Source organism: Prunus avium, chromosome 3 (assembly GCF_965620075.1).
Source record: "Prunus avium chromosome 3, drPruAviu1.hap1.1, whole genome shotgun sequence".
Classification (NCBI taxonomy): Eukaryota; Viridiplantae; Streptophyta; class Magnoliopsida; order Rosales; family Rosaceae; genus Prunus; species Prunus avium.
Genome location: NC_142286.1, coordinates 30,159,614 through 30,179,879, shown reverse-complemented (window position 1 = coordinate 30,179,879; position 20,266 = coordinate 30,159,614). Strand labels below are relative to the sequence as shown.

General features: G+C 38.5%; 4 protein-coding genes across 5 annotated transcripts; 3 read left to right on the top strand and 1 right to left on the bottom strand.

The window, feature by feature from the left end:
• The first annotated feature begins 740 nt into the window (after positions 1-740).
• Positions 741-6,542, top strand: MPK20 (MAP kinase 20). The gene is made up of 10 exons (XM_021956001.2): positions 741-1,354; positions 2,620-3,028; positions 3,339-3,466; positions 3,590-3,649; positions 4,138-4,287; positions 4,406-4,561; positions 4,738-4,949; positions 5,059-5,160; positions 5,546-5,712; positions 5,803-6,542. The coding sequence occupies exons 1-10, from the start codon at positions 1,331-1,333 to the stop codon at positions 6,249-6,251; spliced, it is 1,857 nt and encodes a 618-aa protein (XP_021811693.1). The 5' UTR covers positions 741-1,330; the 3' UTR covers positions 6,252-6,542.
• Positions 6,543-9,464: 2,922 nt separating this feature from the next.
• PAR1 (phy rapidly regulated 1) lies at positions 9,465-10,347 on the top strand. Its single transcript, XM_021956039.2, has one exon. It carries the CDS (start codon positions 9,643-9,645, stop codon positions 10,066-10,068), a length of 426 nt encoding a protein of 141 aa, XP_021811731.1. The 5' UTR covers positions 9,465-9,642; the 3' UTR covers positions 10,069-10,347.
• Positions 10,348-13,357: 3,010 nt separating this feature from the next.
• PMD2 (Tropomyosin-like protein) lies at positions 13,358-14,922 on the top strand. Of its 2 annotated transcripts, none has more exons than XM_021956013.2 (2): positions 13,358-13,514; positions 13,704-14,922. In XM_021956013.2, the coding sequence occupies exon 2, from the start codon at positions 13,712-13,714 to the stop codon at positions 14,672-14,674; it is 963 nt and encodes a 320-aa protein (XP_021811705.1). In that variant the 5' UTR covers positions 13,358-13,514; positions 13,704-13,711; the 3' UTR covers positions 14,675-14,922. The 2 variants fall into 2 exon arrangements, with proteins under 2 accessions (XP_021811705.1, XP_021811706.1); XM_021956014.2 differs by having other exon boundaries at positions 13,363-13,514; positions 13,710-14,922.
• A 1,158-nt stretch (positions 14,923-16,080) lies between these two features.
• Positions 16,081-18,259, bottom strand: LOC110754892 (uncharacterized). Its single transcript, XM_021956017.2, has 3 exons — positions 17,349-18,259; positions 17,146-17,244; positions 16,081-16,445 (listed from the first exon to the last, which is right to left on the bottom strand). Exons 1-2 carry the CDS (start codon positions 18,108-18,110, stop codon positions 17,152-17,154), a joined length of 855 nt encoding a protein of 284 aa, XP_021811709.1. The 5' UTR covers positions 18,111-18,259; the 3' UTR covers positions 16,081-16,445; positions 17,146-17,151.
• Positions 18,260-20,266: the final 2,007 nt, after the last annotated feature.

Sequence of the window (20,266 nt, the reverse complement as noted above, 5' to 3'; positions counted from 1 at the left end):
CAAAATCCATTTTTATTGGATTGATAATATATTTTTCTGAATAAAAGAAAAACAATGTCACAAATATTTGGTTGGATTTAACTGAATTGTAATGTAAGTCAATATTAAACCTAAAAAATTGATTATAATTGGATTGGATTAAATTGGATTAAAACGGATTAAAGCGGAACTCTAAACAATCACTTAGTGATCAATAATGGATCATAATTCTAACTATTTTCTCCACCCTTGCCTTGTTTTTATTTATTGAATAATAAACTTTTTGTTCTTTATATTGTTGAAATTTGATAAATGGATATTTATATGATTAATATGATCATGATGATTACCATCATCAAATTTTCACCAAAGCACTTATCCACGTGGCACCCTGTAGACTTCCCACATTGCCCCCACCAACCTCCACCCCACCACTTAAAACCCACCACGTGTACACCACACCTCACCTACCAAACTTTGTGATTTCCGAATCAGCAAAAAAATCCGATTAAGCAGGGCAAAAATGCAAATTTAGTTTGCAAATCCTTCTTCAATTAGAATTTGGAATCTCCATACAAGAATCTGCTAATCTGCCACCTCACCCAAAAACCCACAATATCCGAAACAACCCCTACATTTCCTCGAAATTTCATCTCACCGCCTCTGTAGGCTGTAGCTAGCTCTCTCTCTCTCTGTTTCTCTGTCTCTCTCCATTATTAATATCCTTTTCCGTATCCCTACGTTTATACAATACGATTACGATAGCATACCATTCCATCTACTTGCACCCACTAGATTTATATTCTTCACAGCTCTCTCTCTTCTCTCTCCCTTCTCTCTCTATCTCTCTGTGAGTCCTCTCTACCCTTTTGTCGGTGTTATCAGATCTTGCAGAACGCCAACTCTGTGGCTCTTTCACTGGTGCCTTTTCTTCTTTTTTCTTCTTGTTGTCCTTCAACACCAAGTTAAATAGCAATTGGGAGTTATTTAATTTGTGGGTGTTGTATCTATATTGGAAAATGTTAAAGCTTTGTGTGTTGGGTGCTTTATGGTGGTAGTTGGTGGGCTGCCTAATTGCTTTTGTTCAGCGCGTGAGGTTTTGGAATTGGAATTGGAATTCGAGGAGTGCATGAGGGATTTGGTTGTGTGGGTTCTATGCTGGGTGAAGTTGGGATTGAGAATAAGGTGGGATTGTGGGCTTGTGATAAGGAGCAGGGGAAGGTGGGGCAAATGTGGCTGAGTCTTTGTGGGATTTGAGACCTGGGTTTTTTCTGTTTGTGCTTGATCTCAGCTGGATAAGAGTTTTTTAGCTCAGTTTTTCGAGATTTTGAGTTCTGGGTTTGACACAAAAATGCAGCAGGATCACTTGAAGAAGGTGCCTTTTCTTGAATTTTCCAGTTCTTTAATTTGTGATAGACTTTCAGAAATTGTGTGAAAATAATTGCCGTTAGTTTCATTTTATTTATTTATGTGCAACTGTGTTTTAAGTAACGTTTTCTATGTGCAATTGTGTTGCCTTGCAAGTAACGAATCGTGATATGATTCATGATATTGTGAAATTTTTAATAAATATTTACATAAAATTTGTATTTTTATTGTTTATCGTGAAAGTTGAGATCTTTGTGCAAATTGAGCTTTGAAATGGCATTTTCGACTGATGATGGAGTGGGACATCTGTTAGCTGATAATTATTGGTTTTGATTTTTCCCATCTATGATTAACTGCTATTAGATTCAGTTTAGATTCAGTTCTTGTTTAATATAACAGTCATAATGGATAACGGCATAAGTTAATGGGAATTTTCCTGAAAGATGACTTTTCATTCTTATTCTGGAATTCCATCCAATGAATTTAATGCTTATGCTTCTCTTTTGAGATCATTATGTGCCAATTTCATGGCTCTCTCTCTTCTTTCTATCTCAGGCGTAGATTCCTCTCTACTAAAATGATATTTCTCTCAGACCGATCCTTTCAAATATCTTGTTTTTCTGGATCTATTTTATGTTATTTTATTTCAAATTTCGTTGCCCGTCTTCAACTTCTGAAACTGCTGGAATAGTTGTAGGAATTTGAGGTATTTGATGTGCGCTTTCTGTTTTTCATTTTTTTAATTTGTTTGGAGTTGATGTCTAGGACTTTTAAATGTTGTTCCTAAAGTATCTGATTATAAAATACTTAGAAATCACAAGGGGGATGAAATGTTTCGTCATGGTTACTGAAATTATCATATAATCTGGAAGGTGCAACATATAAGAACAAATATATAGGTTGGCTACACAAAGGATAGCCTTTTCGGAATTGATCCCATGCAATGTAAGAATTTGGTATATGTATTAATTGTGTTGGTTGCATGGTATCTTATGACACATTATTATAATCAAATGTCTGTAGTATTCTTGTACCTTTGTTTTTCAGTCTGATGTTTTTGTGCACATACTTTTTTTGTATATTAATACATAAAACTCCTGTGCTCATTGTCATTGAAAATTATTTGTTGTACTCTTGTTTGTATTTATCTTTTGTTAGTGAGCATTTCTTGATGTCTGTTGTGATAGCATCATACTTCATGATTGTATCTGTTTGAGCATCTTTGTGCATGATTTATACTGTATTCTAATCTGAATGGGATTCATGCAACAGAATCAAACTGAGATGGACTTCTTCTCTGATTATGGTGATGCCAATCGATACAAAATTCAGGAAGTTATTGGAAAAGGAAGCTATGGTGTTGTTTGCTCAGCAATAGACACACATACGGGTGAAAAAGTGGCAATAAAAAAGATACATGACATTTTTGAACATATATCTGATGCCGCTCGTATTCTTCGTGAGATAAAGCTTCTCAGACTTCTACGACATCCCGACATTGTTGAAATTAAACACATTATGCTACCGCCTTCTAGAAGAGACTTTAAAGATATCTATGTTGTTTTTGAGCTCATGGAGTCAGATCTTCATCAAGTTATCAAAGCCAATGATGACCTGACACGAGAGCACTATCAGTTCTTTCTTTACCAGCTGCTTCGTGCATTGAAGTATATTCACACCGGTACGTCCTTCTCTCTAATTTCTTTGCTGCCTTACCTGTGTACTTTTATACTTGGGAAAAAATAATAATTCAAAACCATGCTAGGTTTACTGCCTGCCATAAGGACCCTTATTTGTGCATATGTGTGCACTTAGGTTCTTGTGGTCTATCGTATTTCTAGTGGCTGTTGGGTGTGTTCTTAATTTTTTTCCTTTTGATTGTACTCTTGTGTTTGGGTATCTCAATCTTTCCCGTCCCCCTCCCCTCTTTCTTTCATGTCTTTTTTCCCACTGAATGTGAACATATCTGATACTTACCTAATTGGCTGCAGCAAATGTCTACCATCGAGATTTAAAACCGAAGAACATATTGGCAAATGCAAATTGTAAACTAAAAATCTGTGATTTTGGGTTAGCAAGAGTTGCATTCAATGATACACCCACGACAATATTTTGGACGGTACTCAATCTGTGATGCTGTTTGTTTATCTATCCTAGAGTTATTTCACATAGAATGTGAGGACGTTTTCCAACATCTTAAAATAGTACTAATACTTCTGCACCTTTAATGGGACATTTGCAGGACTATGTTGCAACTAGATGGTATAGAGCTCCAGAACTTTGCGGATCCTTTTTCTCTAAGGTAGAGCTTCACATAGAGTTTCTTAAACATTTTAAAATTCATTACAGCTTAAATAAGGCAAGGTTTTACGAGTAGTTTGATCTGAATTTAGTAATTCAGCTGTCAATCCATGTTATCATTTGCCTGAGATTAGTGCATCTAAATGCAACAGATATCCCCTTCCCCTCTATTTATTTCAGTTGCATTTTCGAAATTGCAGCATGTATTTAACATGGGGATAGCCAATGTGATATGGTGACATTAAGTAATGTTATTCTCTGGTGTTGAGGAGAGATGGCACGTACTCTTATTTCCTCTCCTATTGAAATGGAAGAGTGAAATGGGAACCGATAACTTACTATGGGAATATTATGTTTCATATTGCAAGGTGTAGGGGAGTTGTGGCATGTCTATTTTTCTTGTAATTAACATTCTAATTTGATTCTAGCGCTCGAGTAAAAGTATTTTTTCTTCTCTACCTACTAAATTTTGATTTCATATGAATGCAGTATACACCTGCGATTGATATATGGAGTATAGGCTGTATCTTCGCTGAGGTATTAACAGGGAAGCCACTTTTTCCTGGAAAGAATGTTGTTCACCAGCTGGATTTGATGACTGATCTGCTTGGGACACCATCATTAGATACCATATCTCGGGTATGGAAAAGCCGTCTTTTCTGATGCAATGCATTCTGTTTCTCTTTCTATTTTATTTTAATTAAGTACCTAAGTTTGTGACCTCATAATCACAACCCACTACTTTATTTGAGTGTAGGTTCGAAATGAGAAGGCAAGGAGATACTTAACTAGTATGAGGAAAAAGCAACCTGTGTCATTAGCACAAAAATTTCCGAATGCGGATCCTTTAGCACTACGACTTTTGGAAAGATTGCTTGCCTTTGATCCAAAGGACCGACCAACTGCCGAAGAGGTTTGTCATGCCGTAATAGACAATCTACTTTCTTAGCATTATGCCTTATGTGTGCCAATGCATATATCCAGCCATTTGCTGGAATGAAAGCATCATATGTGATGAATCTAGCTAGTGTGGATATTTAGTCGCTTGATGGTAAATGTGTTGAATTTGGCCTTTTGTGTTTTTACCAGGCACTTGCTGATCCTTACTTTAAAGGATTGTCAAGAATTGAGAGAGAACCTTCGTGCCAGCCAATTACAAAGATGGAGTTTGAATTTGAAAGGCGAAGGGTCACAAAGGAGGACATACGGGAACTAATTTTTCGGGAGATATTGGAGTACCATCCTCAATTGCTAAAAGACTACATAAACGGAACTGAGAGAACTAATTTTCTCTATCCAAGGTTCAACCAGCCATAGTTGCTTTTAACATTCAAATATTGTTGCATAGATTGATTAAGGTCCGTTATGCTGCTATCTTTTCCCTGACTGTTTGTGTGTATTTGTACACAGTGCTGTTGATCAATTCAGAAAGCAGTTTGCACATCTTGAGGAAAATGGTGGTAAAAGTGGTCCAGTTATTCCACTTGAACGAAAGCATGTGTCTCTTCCGAGGTAAAATATAGTTCCTTATGTTTATTTGTTCACATATTGACAAGCTGCTATCAAAACAGTGTATGCAAAGTACTGGTACACTGTAATCACGGTGATAGTGCAAATTAGGCAAGTTAGTTGTTGTCTAAGGGCTCCATTATGGAATGTCCTGCTACTGCCTGACCTTTAATATCAAACAATCCCGATTTGAGGGACATCTCCTTGTTAGGTTTGGCCAGGGATCCCTAATTAGTCGAGCTCATCCCTCTGCCCATTTTTACAGTGCTAGGATGTCTTCCGCTTATGACCTGTACTGTTCTTCCATGTCCAGGAAAGCTGCATGTATGATTTTTATTAGATTGTCAATGATTAAGATGATAATTTCAAATGCATTATATCTTTACAGGTCCACAATTGTACATTCAAATACGGTCCCTCCCAAAGAGCAACAAAATTATGCATTCTTGAAAGATCAGAAAAATGCTGAAGAGGCATACAAGAATTCCAGGGACAATGAAGGAATTCATGTAAATCTATCAAGAACCATGCAAACACCACAAAGAATTTCTTTGGGTACGGTCAATAACTTTTAAGAATTTGTAGCTATCCATTTGCTTCTTGTTTTTCCATTTAGTTTTAACTGGATTTTGGTTACTTATCCAGCCAAACCAGGAAGAGTTGTTGGACCTGTTGCACAATATGAGAATGGAAACATGATGAAAGATACCTATGATCGAAGGACACTAGTTAGAAGTTCAGTACTTCCTCCTCAGGCTGTCCCTCCTGCTTATTGTTATCGCAAACCTGGTGCTGGAAATCAAGAAAGGTCTGTAGTGGAAGTCGAGAGGGACATGTCTTCACAAGCCAAGCAAGCTGCACAGTGTGGCATGGCAGCGAATGTAGCACCGGATGTAGCTATCAGCATCGACTCCAACCCATTTTTTATGACTCGGGTGGGAGTCAGTAAGGTGGAACATGATGACAGAATTGCTGTTGACACAAACTACCTGCAGACAAAGGCTCCATACGGTGGGATTGGCGCTGCGGCCGCCACTGCAGCGGCCCACCGCAAGGTTGGAACTGTTCAGTTCGGCATGCAAAGGATGTATTAGGCGAGCATTCAAAGAGTCGGGTCATGGTAATGATGCATAATGAAGCAGTTCATGCAGAGGCAGAGGAGGAAGATGGAGCACAGTTGATGCATGGCAGGAAGGGCTCCATCGAGGGGAGGATGGATAAGCGCTCCAAGGAGGTTGTGGTGAATTGAGGCAGTCGGTGCTTTCCTTTAAAGAGCCAGCTTTCTCTGGTTATGTTAGATGCGAGTACATTTATCTTGCTTCAAGAAACTATATGTAAGCAAAATTATACAATCAAATTCAAAAAACGAAACTCTCTGCCCCTTACCTGCTTGTGGAGTTCATATGAACATTAAACATAACTTGCATGCAAAGCACGGTTTACCGCTGACTGCAACAATTGCACAAGTAATTTTTAATATAATGGTCTTATACAACTCTTTCTTCACTATATTTCAATTTGGCCAACATTCCACAACTCTATCAAGTGCCTCTGTCACTTCGAGCCTTCTAAGGATCAGCCTTGATTACATAAAAACATATATCAAGTTGCAGAAGTTGCAACTTACAACCCTACAGGATTACCTTTTATTGTAGCACTTGGGTGACTAAAACTCGTCTAAGAAAATGAATGTTAAGGGTAGTAATGGAATTCAAGCAACTAGGGAAGGGCCAAAAAATTGAAAAACAATGCCTGAATTGTACCGAACCAACGGTTTGGTTTGAGTTTTTATAAGAAAGTCATACGGCCCAAAAATTGAATTGGACTGCTCCGATCTCGTTGGGTTTGTTCTTCTTACCTTTTTAAACTCGAATCAAACTAGACTAGTAATGTTGGGTGATTCTGTTTCCAATTAAAGATACGAACCGAATCAAATCAGATATTTCGAATTGAACCATATGAACCAAAATTGAACTCAACTGAACTGTGCTGACCCTTACACGAGCCCACTCGAGCTAAGTTCTTTTGGACCGTCAGATAATGTCTAATGCAGGTGAAATAACCCTTCACTACTAACTAAAATGACTTAAAAGACTAAAGTTGTGCATGCTATCATTCTGAAAGGCCAAAATGACATCTAACCTGTAACCCTTTTGTCTCACGACTAGGCATGCTCTAAGCATCAGGTCCAAGTTGAAAGATCACTAAAAACAGATACGTACTGTTGGTGACAGAAAAAGGTAGGGGAGTAAATGAGTTGGCAGCCATGGCCATCCAGCAACAAACTACAAGGCAAGAAGGGGAAGGCAAGGAACAGGTTCTGACTCAAACACAAATGCACCCACATCATCAGTACATTACACATGCATGATGAATTCTCTCTTCTCTTCTCTTCTCTTGTTTTGATTATAATTATTATGATGGGTGCGCATAGTTCCATGCCATCATTATTCAATTCCCTCACCCTACTTTTCTGTCCATATGGGGAGTCATGGACCCCTCTTTGCACGTATGCTTTGTCCCCATGAGCCCCATCAGATGGACCATCTCCTCCTTCACCACATGGCACTTCTCATTAAGAATCAGTGGTTTCAATTTTCATTTCAATCCTAAAGAGTTTGTGTCTCCTAGATTAATATTGTTGAGACGAGTAGGATTTACTTGCATCAACGTCTGATTGTCCTAGTAGAATCGCAATCATTTACACGCACGTGAACGGTCGAATCATCAACCCTAGTAGAATCGCAATCAGCATCTCGAAAATGATTTAGAAATGATCAAGTGTCTTTAAATTAGTTTGATGCATAGTAAAACGTACTAATTCAGTTGCATTAACTTGTACTTGACTAGAGTACGGATCACAAAAAAGAAGGAAAGAGAAAAGAAAAGGAGATGAAAGTAGAAGAGAACTCCAAGAGAAAGAAAGAAGAAGGTGGTGGGAGGGAAGGATCTGATTCTTTTCCGATTGCGATTGTGATCCAAGAAATGTAAATTAATTAATTATATTTATTAGAATAATAATAAATAAAGTATAAAAATAATAATATGTAAAAATATAATGTAGTGTGTGAATGTGACAGCAACAAGAGAAGAAGGGAAAGGGGGCTTGGGTTTGGCTTTGGGTGGGTGGTTCTCTGATCACACGGAGCCCCATATGCCCAACACACCAAATCTATAACACAATCCCAATGACCAAAACCACCCGCTGGTTTCCTCCTTGGAAACACCACCACCTCCTTCCCCATAATAATATTTACCACCTCCGTTTTATTATTTATAGACTAAATATTTATAAATTAATTATAATAAAATTTTATGAAATGAGATTTTTATTTTTGTGGGGCTCTAGGTGGGTCCCGATGGGAGTGCCACTTGGCAACCATGCCAAGCTAGTAATGTAGATCACAGGAAGGAAGGGAAAGAGGGAGGGGGTGTGGGGAGGCACTGAGGCACATGGGTGGTGTTAGGTTCAAGAAAATCATGTGATCACATGTGCTCTCTCTTTCCCTTTGTTTTCTACTGTGGAGCCCATTGACATTGCTCTCTAGTCTCTACTGTAATTTCACATGAACCTATCCACACCTGATCCCAGGGAGAGTCTCCTTCCCCCCACTCCTCCTGCGCGTTTGCCTCTTCTTTCCTCCATATGTTTTTCTCTCGTTGTTATTATTACTCTCTAATTGGTATTAACAATATTTTATTTGTTCATATACAACAAAAGATATCAACTGATGCGGTAGTATCTTATTTGATTCTAATTTAGATTTAATTTAATCGTGACAACTACGAAATTATCATGTATCACACTAGTCAACATAGGTGAACTTAAGCAGGAATGAGAGGGAGTTGTTGGCCCCACTCAACAAATTATTCTCCATTGATTTTGTCCAATTACTAGGCTAGCGTTTGCGTAAAGTAATTAAGGCAGGAGTGGGGAACAGAGAATAATGCTTGTTAAAATGCCTCTAAGAGGTTGAACAAGCAATCAACTATTAGTTTAGTAGTATGAATTTTGTTCTTTTGAAAAACGTATGAGAACTTCTTTACCTTTATTCGAAAGAGAAAAATTCATGTATTTACCACTGCTAGTCAAATAATTTATTTATGATGCAAATTAGAATGGAAGAGATTACGTGGCATTTGTGTCGAAACCTTAATGAACAAGACAACGCGCTTGATTAGAGAGGTGAAGAAAAGCACTAGAGTCCAAATCCAAAACAAGGGATTGGGAAGCCAAAACTAGTGGGCCAAAGCTTCGTTGGCATTGACATTTCTGGAGCTCAACAATAATTTAACGCCAACCTCATACACACCCTCCTTCCTCTCTTCAGTTCACAAAGAAAGTCATAACCCACCTTCTCTCTCTCTCTCTCTCTCTCTCTCTCTCTCTCTCTCTCTCTCTGTGTCTCTCTCTCTGTCTCTCTGTCTGCCCCTCACAGACTCACACAAACAACTTCCTCCTCTGTTCTTCCTCCCCTCAGACTCATGGAGGAAGCTCAAACTCAAACCCAAGTTTCCAAATCTACATTCAAGAGAAAGCAAAGAAAAACCCAGCAAAAATCTCACATGGGTAATGCAGTGCATGAATCTTTATCCAGCTTTAACCAACTGAGAGCAGAGTCTGCTCAACGAAGAGCCCGAAAACAGAGAAGGGAAGAGTGCATGAAGACTAATCAGCCCAGCGATGTAAAAAATGGTGGTGAAGAAGATGGTGACAAGGAGGAGGAGGTGGAGAAGAAGATTGAGGCATTGCAGAGGATTGTGCCAGGGGGGGAGTCACTTGGTGTTGACAAGCTGTTTGAAGAGACTGCTGGGTACATAATGGCCTTGCAGGGTCAGCTCAAAGCCATGAAAGCTCTTGCAAGCTTTGTTGAAGGTTTGGAGAAGGAGAAGAGGAAGTTTGGAGGTTGATTGATTGATTGATTAATTATGGCCTCTTGCTGATTGGGAGTTTGGAAGGTTCTTATTATGGTTCCATGACAGACCAATGAAATCTCTTCTTCTTCTTCTTCTTTTTTTCCTCTCTTTTTTTTATTTTTCAATTTTCTTTGTTGGGTAGTTAGTGGGTAGCTTTTTCTTTTTTTTTTCCTCCTTATAATGTTAATTTTTTCATATTTTTGTAATGAACTAAGGGATAGGAAAAGATCAAGTTCTCTAGTACTAAAGAAATGATATAATGCCTTTTTATTACATCGATGTATGAATTTTATTTCCCATATATATACAGTCTTCTTCTATCGAGGACATACAGTCTTCTTCTATCGAGGGATGTCCGGATAATTTGCATTTTGCAGGAACTTCATGGCTACTGTAGGCTCAGAAATCTGATTATCTGAAAGGCTAGGAGTTGTCATTAGATAATGATAGTTTTGCCGCATCTGGTGGTGTCTGATGTCTCTTGTTTTATTTGGATTGTTTAATTATACTTAGGAAACTAATGGTTAGTGTCCTATGAAAAAGATTGAGGTGGTTTAGCATGTGGTTAGTGAGCTACTCTCAGTGACTAAAAGTTAATGCTGTACTGGTTTTGGCATCTTATACTGAAACATTATTATTAATAATATAAATATATGGATTAGTAGTGGATAATGAGGGTTTAAAGTAGCTTTTAATTATTTGGTATTTTGACTTAATTACCCCCTTAAAAGGTTTAATATATCAATTGGAAAACATGACAAGGACATAAATTTTGAGCAATAATAATATATCTAGGTTGAAGGCTTTTTCATGTTACATTACATATGCGTTAAAGTAGAAAGAGAAAAGGTAACCATGTGGAGATAAATGGATAACTGATGCGTAATTTTTAATTTATTCTCTCCACAGGTTTGAAACTATTACGTTTTCATCTCATTCTATACATGTTACATGACTTGATGAGAGAGATATGTACATTATACATAACCGACGATAAAGGAAAAACGAAAAAAAATTTCAATTGAGAAAAACCAAACGACGATAGGCACATTGTATTCATTAATAACATCAATTAGTTAAGTGGTTTTGATTTATTTTGACATTTTTCTTTGTAAGCCTAATTTGAATCATGCTTGATAAGATTATTCTGGTCACCCACGATGTTGAGCCGTGATTTATTTTGACACACTTGATGATGTCGTCGCTTGTGGCTTTGTGCAACCTTCCAATGTTTGACTTAGCTTGGCAAGTCTAATGATACTTTGTTTAGTCAAAGTACCTAACTGGATTTCCCCTTTTTGACATTTGGTTATTGGCAACATATGTTCAAATCAAATCAAACCGTTGGTTCTTCTCTATACCTGATCTTGTCCCCGGAACTACCCCAAGAGGGCTTTAGAACTAAATTAGGTCAGTTAAATCGATCTCACCCAATATAATATATCTAATCATTAACCCTTCTACTCTTCATGCCCCACTCTTGTTTGGTGGTTTGCCTTGAATATAATTAGAGTTGAATTCAAACAAGTTCATATGAGTCTTAACTCTCTAGATGAGATTCGTAAAACACAGTATGTGTTGACTGTGGTTCAATCCCAACATTTCTAAGTTAATCGAACAACGATCATGATATTTATCCAATTTAGTTGAAACAGTACAACTCAATCCGACTCACCAGACGTGGTTAGGTCACATTTGAAATGTACATTTAAACTAAGTTGACTAACTATTACAATTGATTAGACTACTCCAATTAAATTACGAGCACCGTTAAAATGAAATGTGGTCGTTCAAGACTTAATATCTAAGTCTTAGGTTTTAAACTTGAGATGTCTTTCAATACTGATAAGAGAAATACCATTAATTAAAAAAAAAGAAGTTGAGATGACCATAAAGGCATTGCACAGCACCACTTGGGAGGCAAAAGTTTATGGGTAGTTGGAAACCACTGTATCCAACGGGTGCATGCATGTGTGGACTGTTAATGTGCATGTTGGTTGAGTAGAGTTGCACTCAGACTGATGAATTTAAGAAATAGATAAGAAGAAGAAACAAAGGAAAAGTGGCCTTGTCTAAAAGAAAAGCACTCTGCCCATGGATCGCATTGCCAATGGCAGGTGTGGTCCTCCCTCATGGAACATTCATGGTATGTGTTAAGGTGCTTTGCTCGCTATATCCTGCAAACAAAAACTTAAAAAAAGGCTGTAAAACTTGGAATTTCGAATTTTTTCTTTTTTTTTAAAGTTAAAGCGACCAAATAAAATACTGCAGACGTTGCCCATTCTCTTATGTTTTCATCTATCATCTTCCTGCCTCCTCCATGCTTTATGTTTCATTCCATTTTGCTTGGGGCTTGGCCTAGAATGACATGAGATTGGGGCTTGGGTGGGGGTGTTTTTGCTTCCAACAATAATTAGACTGCACAATGGGCCTCTCCCCCTACATCTGATGGCTTAAAAGATCGGCCCTCATTTTGTTGGATAGAGATTCTAGGAAAGGATTTCGTTAAGATTAGTAGTTTACGCGATGAGTTTTGACCGTTAATGATATGTGCACCTCGCATGTATTAATAATTAAAAATAGTACACGCGCACTTGAGTTACTACTAAGGTGGCTCAATCTTACTTTAGCGTTTGGTGACAGTTTCAAGCGAACCCGTTTCTCGAAACTATAGGGTGTTCTAATTAACAATTGAGTCCTCTATAAATTGAAGGAGATAATTGCTCATTATATGACTCATCAAACTTCTCATCAACAGTCAGAAATTACACACGCACACGCATTACCGATGCACGCAACAGATTATTTAGAATGTCTCAAATTTCAAAACTCTAAATAATAAAATATTTTTGAAAGAATTGAAAACTCTCGGTACAAAATTAAAAAATAAAAATAAAAATGGAGGAAGAAAGTGGGTAGGTGTCATCGCCGGCTACCATGGTGGTTGTGCGGCCAATCATTGCAATTGTTCTTTTTTGTCAACTTTGTTAAATAAGTTCCAAATGAAGGGTAGGGTTGAGATTTTGTAAATATTTATTGGGTGCCCAAAAAGAATATTACAAATTCAAAAGATTGAAGATGGGTGTCCAGAGACAAATTTTGGCTAGATGTTGTTTCAAATCCAGCCCAACAAGCAAAATCCACTTGTCCACCACCCAAGTGGTTCAAATCATCAACAAAATCAGAAAGGGACGGGTCCCACAACTTTTAGCACGTGCACCGCACCATCGACGACTCTCAGCCGTCCGTTCCTCATCACAGATTAGATTCGACGCCTTCTGTAATTCTAGGGAAAAAGAAGACGGAAAAGGATAATAGAATTTTGTAAGAAGCAGAAACCCTAAAGGCTCGTCACTCTCATTTGCCCCTGTTTACTCGGAACAGTCTCGTCCCACGCAGATCATTTCATCAGTAGAAGCACCATTGCTGATTGCTTTCGGGTTTGGTTTTCTCTTATACTATTTCTATTTCTTTGAAGAATTGAAGCCCTATTATTCTCGTTTTTGTTTGAAACTGCAAGAAAATTGATAGATGAAACTTATTTATGAGATTTTGAATTTTGCATTTTGCATTTTCGATTTTGTGGTTGTGATTGGCTTCTGTTCTTGTGTGTGTGCGTGCGCGTGTAGGTTTAGACATGGCAGACGAGAAGACGGTTGAAATCATCGACGATCAAACTGAGGCCTTCTACGATGCCGATCAGACGGCGGAAATGGGCCGGAAGGTCGAGGGTTTGGAGCGGGAGAAGCTGCAGTTGGAGCGCGAGAACAAGGAAAGCAATGAGCAAATCAAGGAACTGACGACGGAGATCGAGAAGTTGAAGAGAGGCGAGAAGGACACGAAGGAGAAGCTCCGGGAGATGGAGTTGGAGATCGAACGGAACGACGAGGGAAAAAATGTTCTGGAATCGGTTGCGAATAGAGCGATGGAGCTTGAGACGGAGGTATCGAGGCTCCAACAAGACCTGATCTCGGCGATGGCCGAAGGGGAGGAGGCGAATAACGAAGTTGCGGAGCTGAAGCGTGTTTTGGGAGAGAAAGGAGCGAAAATTGATAGATTGGAGAAAGAGCTTGAGAGCCTGAAGAAGGCCAAAGCTGAGAGCGAGAAGTGGGTTAGGGAATTGGAGAGGAAGATTGGGTTTTTGGAAGTGAAGGAAACTGAGGAGAAGAGCAAGAGAATTAGGGTTGAGGAGGAGATGAGGGAGAGACTTGATGGGAAAGAGAATGAGCTTAGTTTGTTCAAGAAGAAAATTGAGGAATTGGAGTCGGTGATCACCAAGAACGGTGTTGAATTGGGGAAGAAAGTGAAGGAGACTCTCGATGTCGAGGCGGCATTGAGGGAATCGGAGGACAAGTGCAGAGCCATGGAACTGAAGATGGGACAATTGCAGAAGGATGTGGTGGAGGCTGACAAGGTTATTAATGGATTGAGGGAGAGGACTGTTGGGGCCATTAATGGGACTGTGAATGAAATGGAGATTTTGGAAAGCGGAGAGACGGGTCCAAAGGGATTGAGCTTGCCAGTTGTTGCAGGGTCTACTGGAGCCATTGTTGCCGTGGCGGCTGCTGCCGTCTATGTGTTGTATCTAAGGCCTAGGTGATTGGATTGCGATGCGGCTATAGAGAAAAAGTCCGGGCTGGTTTAAAGCTAGAGGTTAGGGGTTTATTGATTAAGAGCATGTTACAATTTTGTTAGAATCACTGAATGCTTTTTTGTTGGCTTTGGTTTTTTATTATGAGCCTATGGTTGTCATGTTAGCTCTATCATTTTGGGATGCTTTGCTGTTTAGCTTTTACTTGCTTGGCTGGAAAAAAAACTTCATATATATAGTTTTGCAGATTTAACATACTTCCACTATCGTCTATACTGTATTTTGAATTGCTTGAATAACACAAATGCAGTATCAAGATTTTTTGCGTATTATTTGATGCTGTACTTGTAGCACTTATATTCTAATTCTGCTTAATCGCTTTTACTAAGATTGTCCAATTGCCTTGTTGGTGCTTTCCTTAAAATGCCATTTAGTAGGTTTTGATAAAAAAATTGTTCTGTAATCAGAGCGTAGCCGGTAACCCATCAGTGATCATAGCCTTGGTCACCTTTTGTTTCTAATTTAGTGCCTTGTTGCGCCCCCCTTTTCATTTTTGTTTATTTTTGGCCCACTTAGTGTGGTGCTGGGGGTTTGTCACAATAGGGACTGTCAATAAGACAAGTCCTCAATTCGGTTAACTGTAGAACACCATTTTTACATAGAAGCCGAAGTGTATCTGTCGGTAGGGAAACATTCATGGAACCATGTTTGTTCAACCAGTTTAGCTGCTTTTTGGTGCAATTTGTGGAGGCTCAAACTCACTTGGGTTTCTTTGAGAAGTTGATCCTCCGTTTAGGTACAATCCACGTTAACTTGTTAAGCAATCATCCCGTTGCTAATGAAATGTACATCGAACTTAGCCGATAATCCAGTCGTGTCCGTTTTATTGCCACAATATCCTGCTCTTTCCGGCGGTTCGTTAAGAAACTTGGTTTTAGTGTTACGTGTTATGATCTTGGTTGTACTTGGAATAAGAGTATGTGGAATCAGAGTATGTTGCATATGTGCATAAAGACTCTACCCTGGTTGAGATTTGGAGTTTTTCTCAAGGACGTTGGGATTTGGAGTTACATGTGAAGTTATCAAAATTGTAGCTTGGATCATTACAGACAGGTTAAGATATCCCTTTTGGACTTGGATAACAAAAGTTAAAATCTTGTACAATTTTAGGTTGACTTCACTTTGTCATATACTCATTTGTGAGAGATCTATTGTCAAATTAATACAGCCTTTCCATTTTTTTTATACATATTTCGCCGGGTCCTTACTTTTTATTTTGATGATTTAAACAATCTATCATTCTATCATTGCTATGTGAATGATTGTTTGCCGTTGATGTGCATAGAACACAGTCTCGTATTATGCATGTTTTGATAATTGCTTAGCGAGGATGACTCTCCTTGGCATTTAAGGTATGATAAACAAATAGATGATATACATTTTGGCAACAAACTTTTCCGTTCAATATTTACCCAAAAAAACAGAAGAACAGAGGAAAATCCTCAATAAATACAATACAAATCACTGTAGGAATATCAAAGAACGTTTGTTTGTTTTTTTTTTTTCTCAATATAAATACGGAAAATATAATTAAAGAACCACTAACGAAATTCACTCCACACACAATCACGCATAACCCAATCTCAATCTTCCGCTGCTAAGCTAAACGAATGTGAAGCTCCAAATAGCTGAAAAGGCATATATAATTAAGTGTAGCTGTCGCAGTCTCTGCAAACTTCATCTCTGTTTCTCAGCTGCACCATAACGCTTTGCTTTGTCTCTGCACAAATTGGATTAAAAAAAACTAGTTAGCTTACACTTTCAGTGAACAGGTTGTTGTTTTTTTAAATACAAGCAATAGTCTAAACTATAAGGGGATGAAGGTTTCTCACACACTACCAATAGTGCCATGGAGGTTCGAACTTGAGATCACTAGTCTGCAAGTTAAGACCCTTTTTCATTGGACTAGACCCCGTTGACTGGTGAACATGTTGTTTAGCACTATGTGCAAAAGGAAATGAGATGCAATGTCGAAGGACCCATGTACATGGTAGGCCACCAATTGTAAAGCCATGTTTCTGAAGCAACATGTTAATATACAGAGTTTATGCCAACACATGCCACCACATGACAGCACATTCCAAACTTTTATTTGGTCAATTCTTTCACCCAAAAATTCAAGAAGAAAAAAAGCAGGAAAACATGAATGAAGTCTCAGCCCTAAAACTGAATCCATATGTAGATTGGTATTTAGGAAAAAAAAAAAAAAGTACTAAAACAAAATCTTAAACAGTTGATGGGACAGTGTTTCGTTTGGAGTCTTCGGTGAGTTTAGGGTTGTTCATGAAGAGCACATTTAGTATATCTTGTTCTTCCCACTCAGATCGATAAAACGACCTTTTATCATACACTAAGCGCAATAGAGTTCACACCATAAACTAATCTAATGATAATTAGACTATGATCTTGATGTAAATTACCTTGAATTATCGATTGGATCGATGCAGAACTTCGAAAAGGCCACAGCAACTCTTCCATGAAGTTGGTTGCAGGGGGCGTCCAGTGACAGATACAATAGACTGCCAACACACGAAACCAAGAGAGGATCATTCAATTGAAAAGAATTTCATGTGAGCTAGAAAATGATAAACATGTAAAGAAACAGTTTAATCAACTTAATTACCGGATTTCTGGTGCTTTCAGGAATCCCATACTCTTCTCCAGCATCAGCTGATTCAACGGGAGGAGGAACCTGATCAGGCGACCGCTTCGACGATCCATCATCAACATTCTCACTAGATGCCGTGTAAGATGACTCTCCAATTGTCTCTTCTAAAACAGGAATTTTGGTTTCTTCAATTCCATTTGACACCACATCTACAACCTCACTCTTTTCTTCAACATCTGTTATAATTGGAGCAGGCTCATCATGCTCACTCAAAGAAGGCAATGCTGGTTCCTCAACCTCCTTGGACACCAAATCTGTTTCAGCTAGAGAAACCCCATTGCTCTCATCCAAATATGTCAATGTTTTTTCCTCGATCTGCTCTGACACCAAATCTGTTATGGCCGCAGAAGATTCATCGGTCCCATTGACAGATGCCAAAGCTTTCTCCTCTTCTTCCTTCACAGCTTCCAAATCATCAACAACAACTTGATCCAAATGGTTGGACAGAGATTCAACAGTCTCAACAACCACTACGGAAACTTCTTTCGTCTCCTCCACTTCCCCTGAATCCGCCACTTTAGCACTCTTCTCACCAGCTTCTGTCTCTTCATCCGAACTGCTACTACTCGAACTTGAATCATCACCGTCATGGGTTTTCTTTCCAGCCGCAGAATAATCATCAATAGCTATGTCCGTCACAGATTCAACCACCTTAATTTCAGCATCTGGTTGAACTTTCAGGGTCTCCTCTAAATTCCCGTTTGAAGAATCCGCCATTTGGTGAAGATCTGCAGAAACTTTCCGTCTCTCTTCTTCTTCTCCTCCTAATGAATATTGATCATCAGAATGGCTTTGACAAGTCACAGAAGCAGTCACACAACCACTCAATTCTTTGCCATCACAAAATTTCAAGTCATAAATTTCTCTCTCTCTCTCTCTCTCTCTCTCTCTCTCTCTCTCTCTCTCTCTATATATATATATATATATATATATATATATTAGTTTAACATGGTACAGAGAGAACAAAAAAGGAATTAAGAAAGCATAAAGGAAATTACAGATGGATCAATAAGAAATAAAGTCAAACTATGTGGAAGCCAGTTTCCAATTAAGCAAATAACAAATAGGAATCCAATAGAGAGAGAGAGAGAGAGAGAGAGAGAGAGAGAACCTTGGAGATGGAGTTGAAGGGTAGGTGGAGACTGGTGGATGGATTCTTTGGTATGCTTCATTTGTTTCTTGGCAGATTTTGATGTGGTTTTCTTTGGACGTGAATGTGAACGTGAAGGCATGGCCTGCTTGTTGAATGGTGGCTGTGAGTTTACAAAGAAATCATATATTCATATGGAATGGCAGATAGAGCAGAGAAAGAATGCCGTGAGTTTGATTTTTAACGTTTTTGAAATTGAAACGGTCAAGGAGGGAAATACAACGCTACATCTGCACATATTTGATGGATGGGGGGCCCTTAGGAGTTAAAAAGGCGGGAGCTTTACTAAACGGCTTCAATGCTTCAACCAAGAGTCACAAGAGTCATCACCAGTGTGTGACTTTGTGTTTCATTGGAGTGTTTTTTTGGCAGTGTGAAAAAGTTATATTCCTATACTTAAAACCATTTTTCTGTAATGGTTGATCGAGATAGATCTTTATTTGGAATTAAAGAGGCATTTTTATTTTTAAGATGTGAGAAGTATTTAGGTTTTTAATGAAATTTTATACATACTACGTTTATTTATTTATTTATGGGTTTTTAAATGCAATGGTTCATGAACTTATACCCGAGTTTCATTTTTATTCAACTAATTTTTGTGCCATTTTGGTTTTCCAACTCTCTCATTCGTTCCTATTCAGTCATTCCATCACATTATTTGTAAATTGAACCGTCAATTTGAAGAGTAAAATCGTCATTGTGGGTTATTTATAGGGGAGGTGAATCTATTGAGGTGAGGGGCCATCTCAAGATTGTGATACATGTGAGCTGTGAGGGACCATCTCCAAAATGTTAATGGAGACCTCTACTAGTTTTAAAGCTGTATAATTTAATGCTACTTTTAGTCCTTATAGTTTACCACTTTTACCACTATGGTCTCTGTAGTTTCAATTCGATCAATTTTGTCTTTGTAGTTTCAATTCCGAGCAATTCAAGGACAATCCCCAATTTTTTGCCTAATTACTTTAATGTGGAGGGGCATTTCGGTCCAATCATGCATCCCCTCCACAACTACTCCCCAGCCACCCAAGCAACCCTTATTGTAGCTTTTCTTATGCTTTCAAGTCTCAAGCCCCTACTTTATCATGGGTTCATGAGGAGAGGTTTTAGGCAATGCATGGAATTAGTTTTGGAGTTTGATGAGAGAGCGATAATGAGGGGAAAAGGTGGTTGTGGAGGGAGGGTATAGGGTGATTGTGGAGGTGGTTGGGTCGTGACTATAGAATAGGGAGTGGGTTGAGTTAGGAGGAAGAAGTTGGGTAAGGAGGGAGAGGGGGGATGGGAGAAGGCAGTTGGGGAGGGGGTGCTAGGTGTTTATGGGGGTGGTTGTGGAGGGGTTGTAAGTTGGACCGAAATGCCCCTCCATATTAGAGTAATTTGACAAAAAAACGGGAATTGTCCTTGAATTGCTCGGAATTGAAACTACATGGACAAAATTGATCAAATTGAAACTACAAGGACCATAATTATGAAAATGATAAACTACAGGGACCAAAAATGATTTTTTTCCCTAATTTAAATCTATTTCTACCCCATAACTTACAAGTTACAAGCCTTCCAACATTATTGGCATTACAAACCCTACAACGTGCCTGCCAATGCCATTGCCATGATTGTCTTTTGTGTTGAAACCACGCCCAAAGTCTCTAGCCCAATTCAATGTGGGCCCATAACAAACCCTAGTTAGCCCAATTTTACATTCCAATTCTCAAGCTTTGCCCTC

Coding starts and splice junctions, on each gene's coding strand:
- MPK20 (XM_021956001.2), top strand. CDS start 1,331: ATGCAGCAGGATCACTTGAAGAAG. Junction 3,029..3,338: donor ATTGAAGTATATTCACACCG/GTACGTCCTTCT, acceptor AATTGGCTGCAG/CAAATGTCTACCATCGAGAT. Junction 3,650..4,137: donor GCGGATCCTTTTTCTCTAAG/GTAGAGCTTCAC, acceptor ATATGAATGCAG/TATACACCTGCGATTGATAT.
- PAR1 (XM_021956039.2), top strand. CDS start 9,643: ATGGAGGAAGCTCAAACTCAAACCCAAGTTTCCAAATCTACATTCAAG.
- PMD2 (XM_021956013.2), top strand. CDS start 13,712: ATGGCAGACGAGAAGACGGTTGAAATCATCGACGATCAAACTGAGGCC.
- LOC110754892 (XM_021956017.2), bottom strand. CDS start 18,110: ATGGCGGATTCTTCAAACGGGAATTTAGAGGAGACCCTGAAAGTTCAA. Junction 17,245..17,348: donor CTGAAAGCACCAGAAATCCG/GTAATTAAGTTG, acceptor GTGTGTTGGCAG/TCTATTGTATCTGTCACTGG.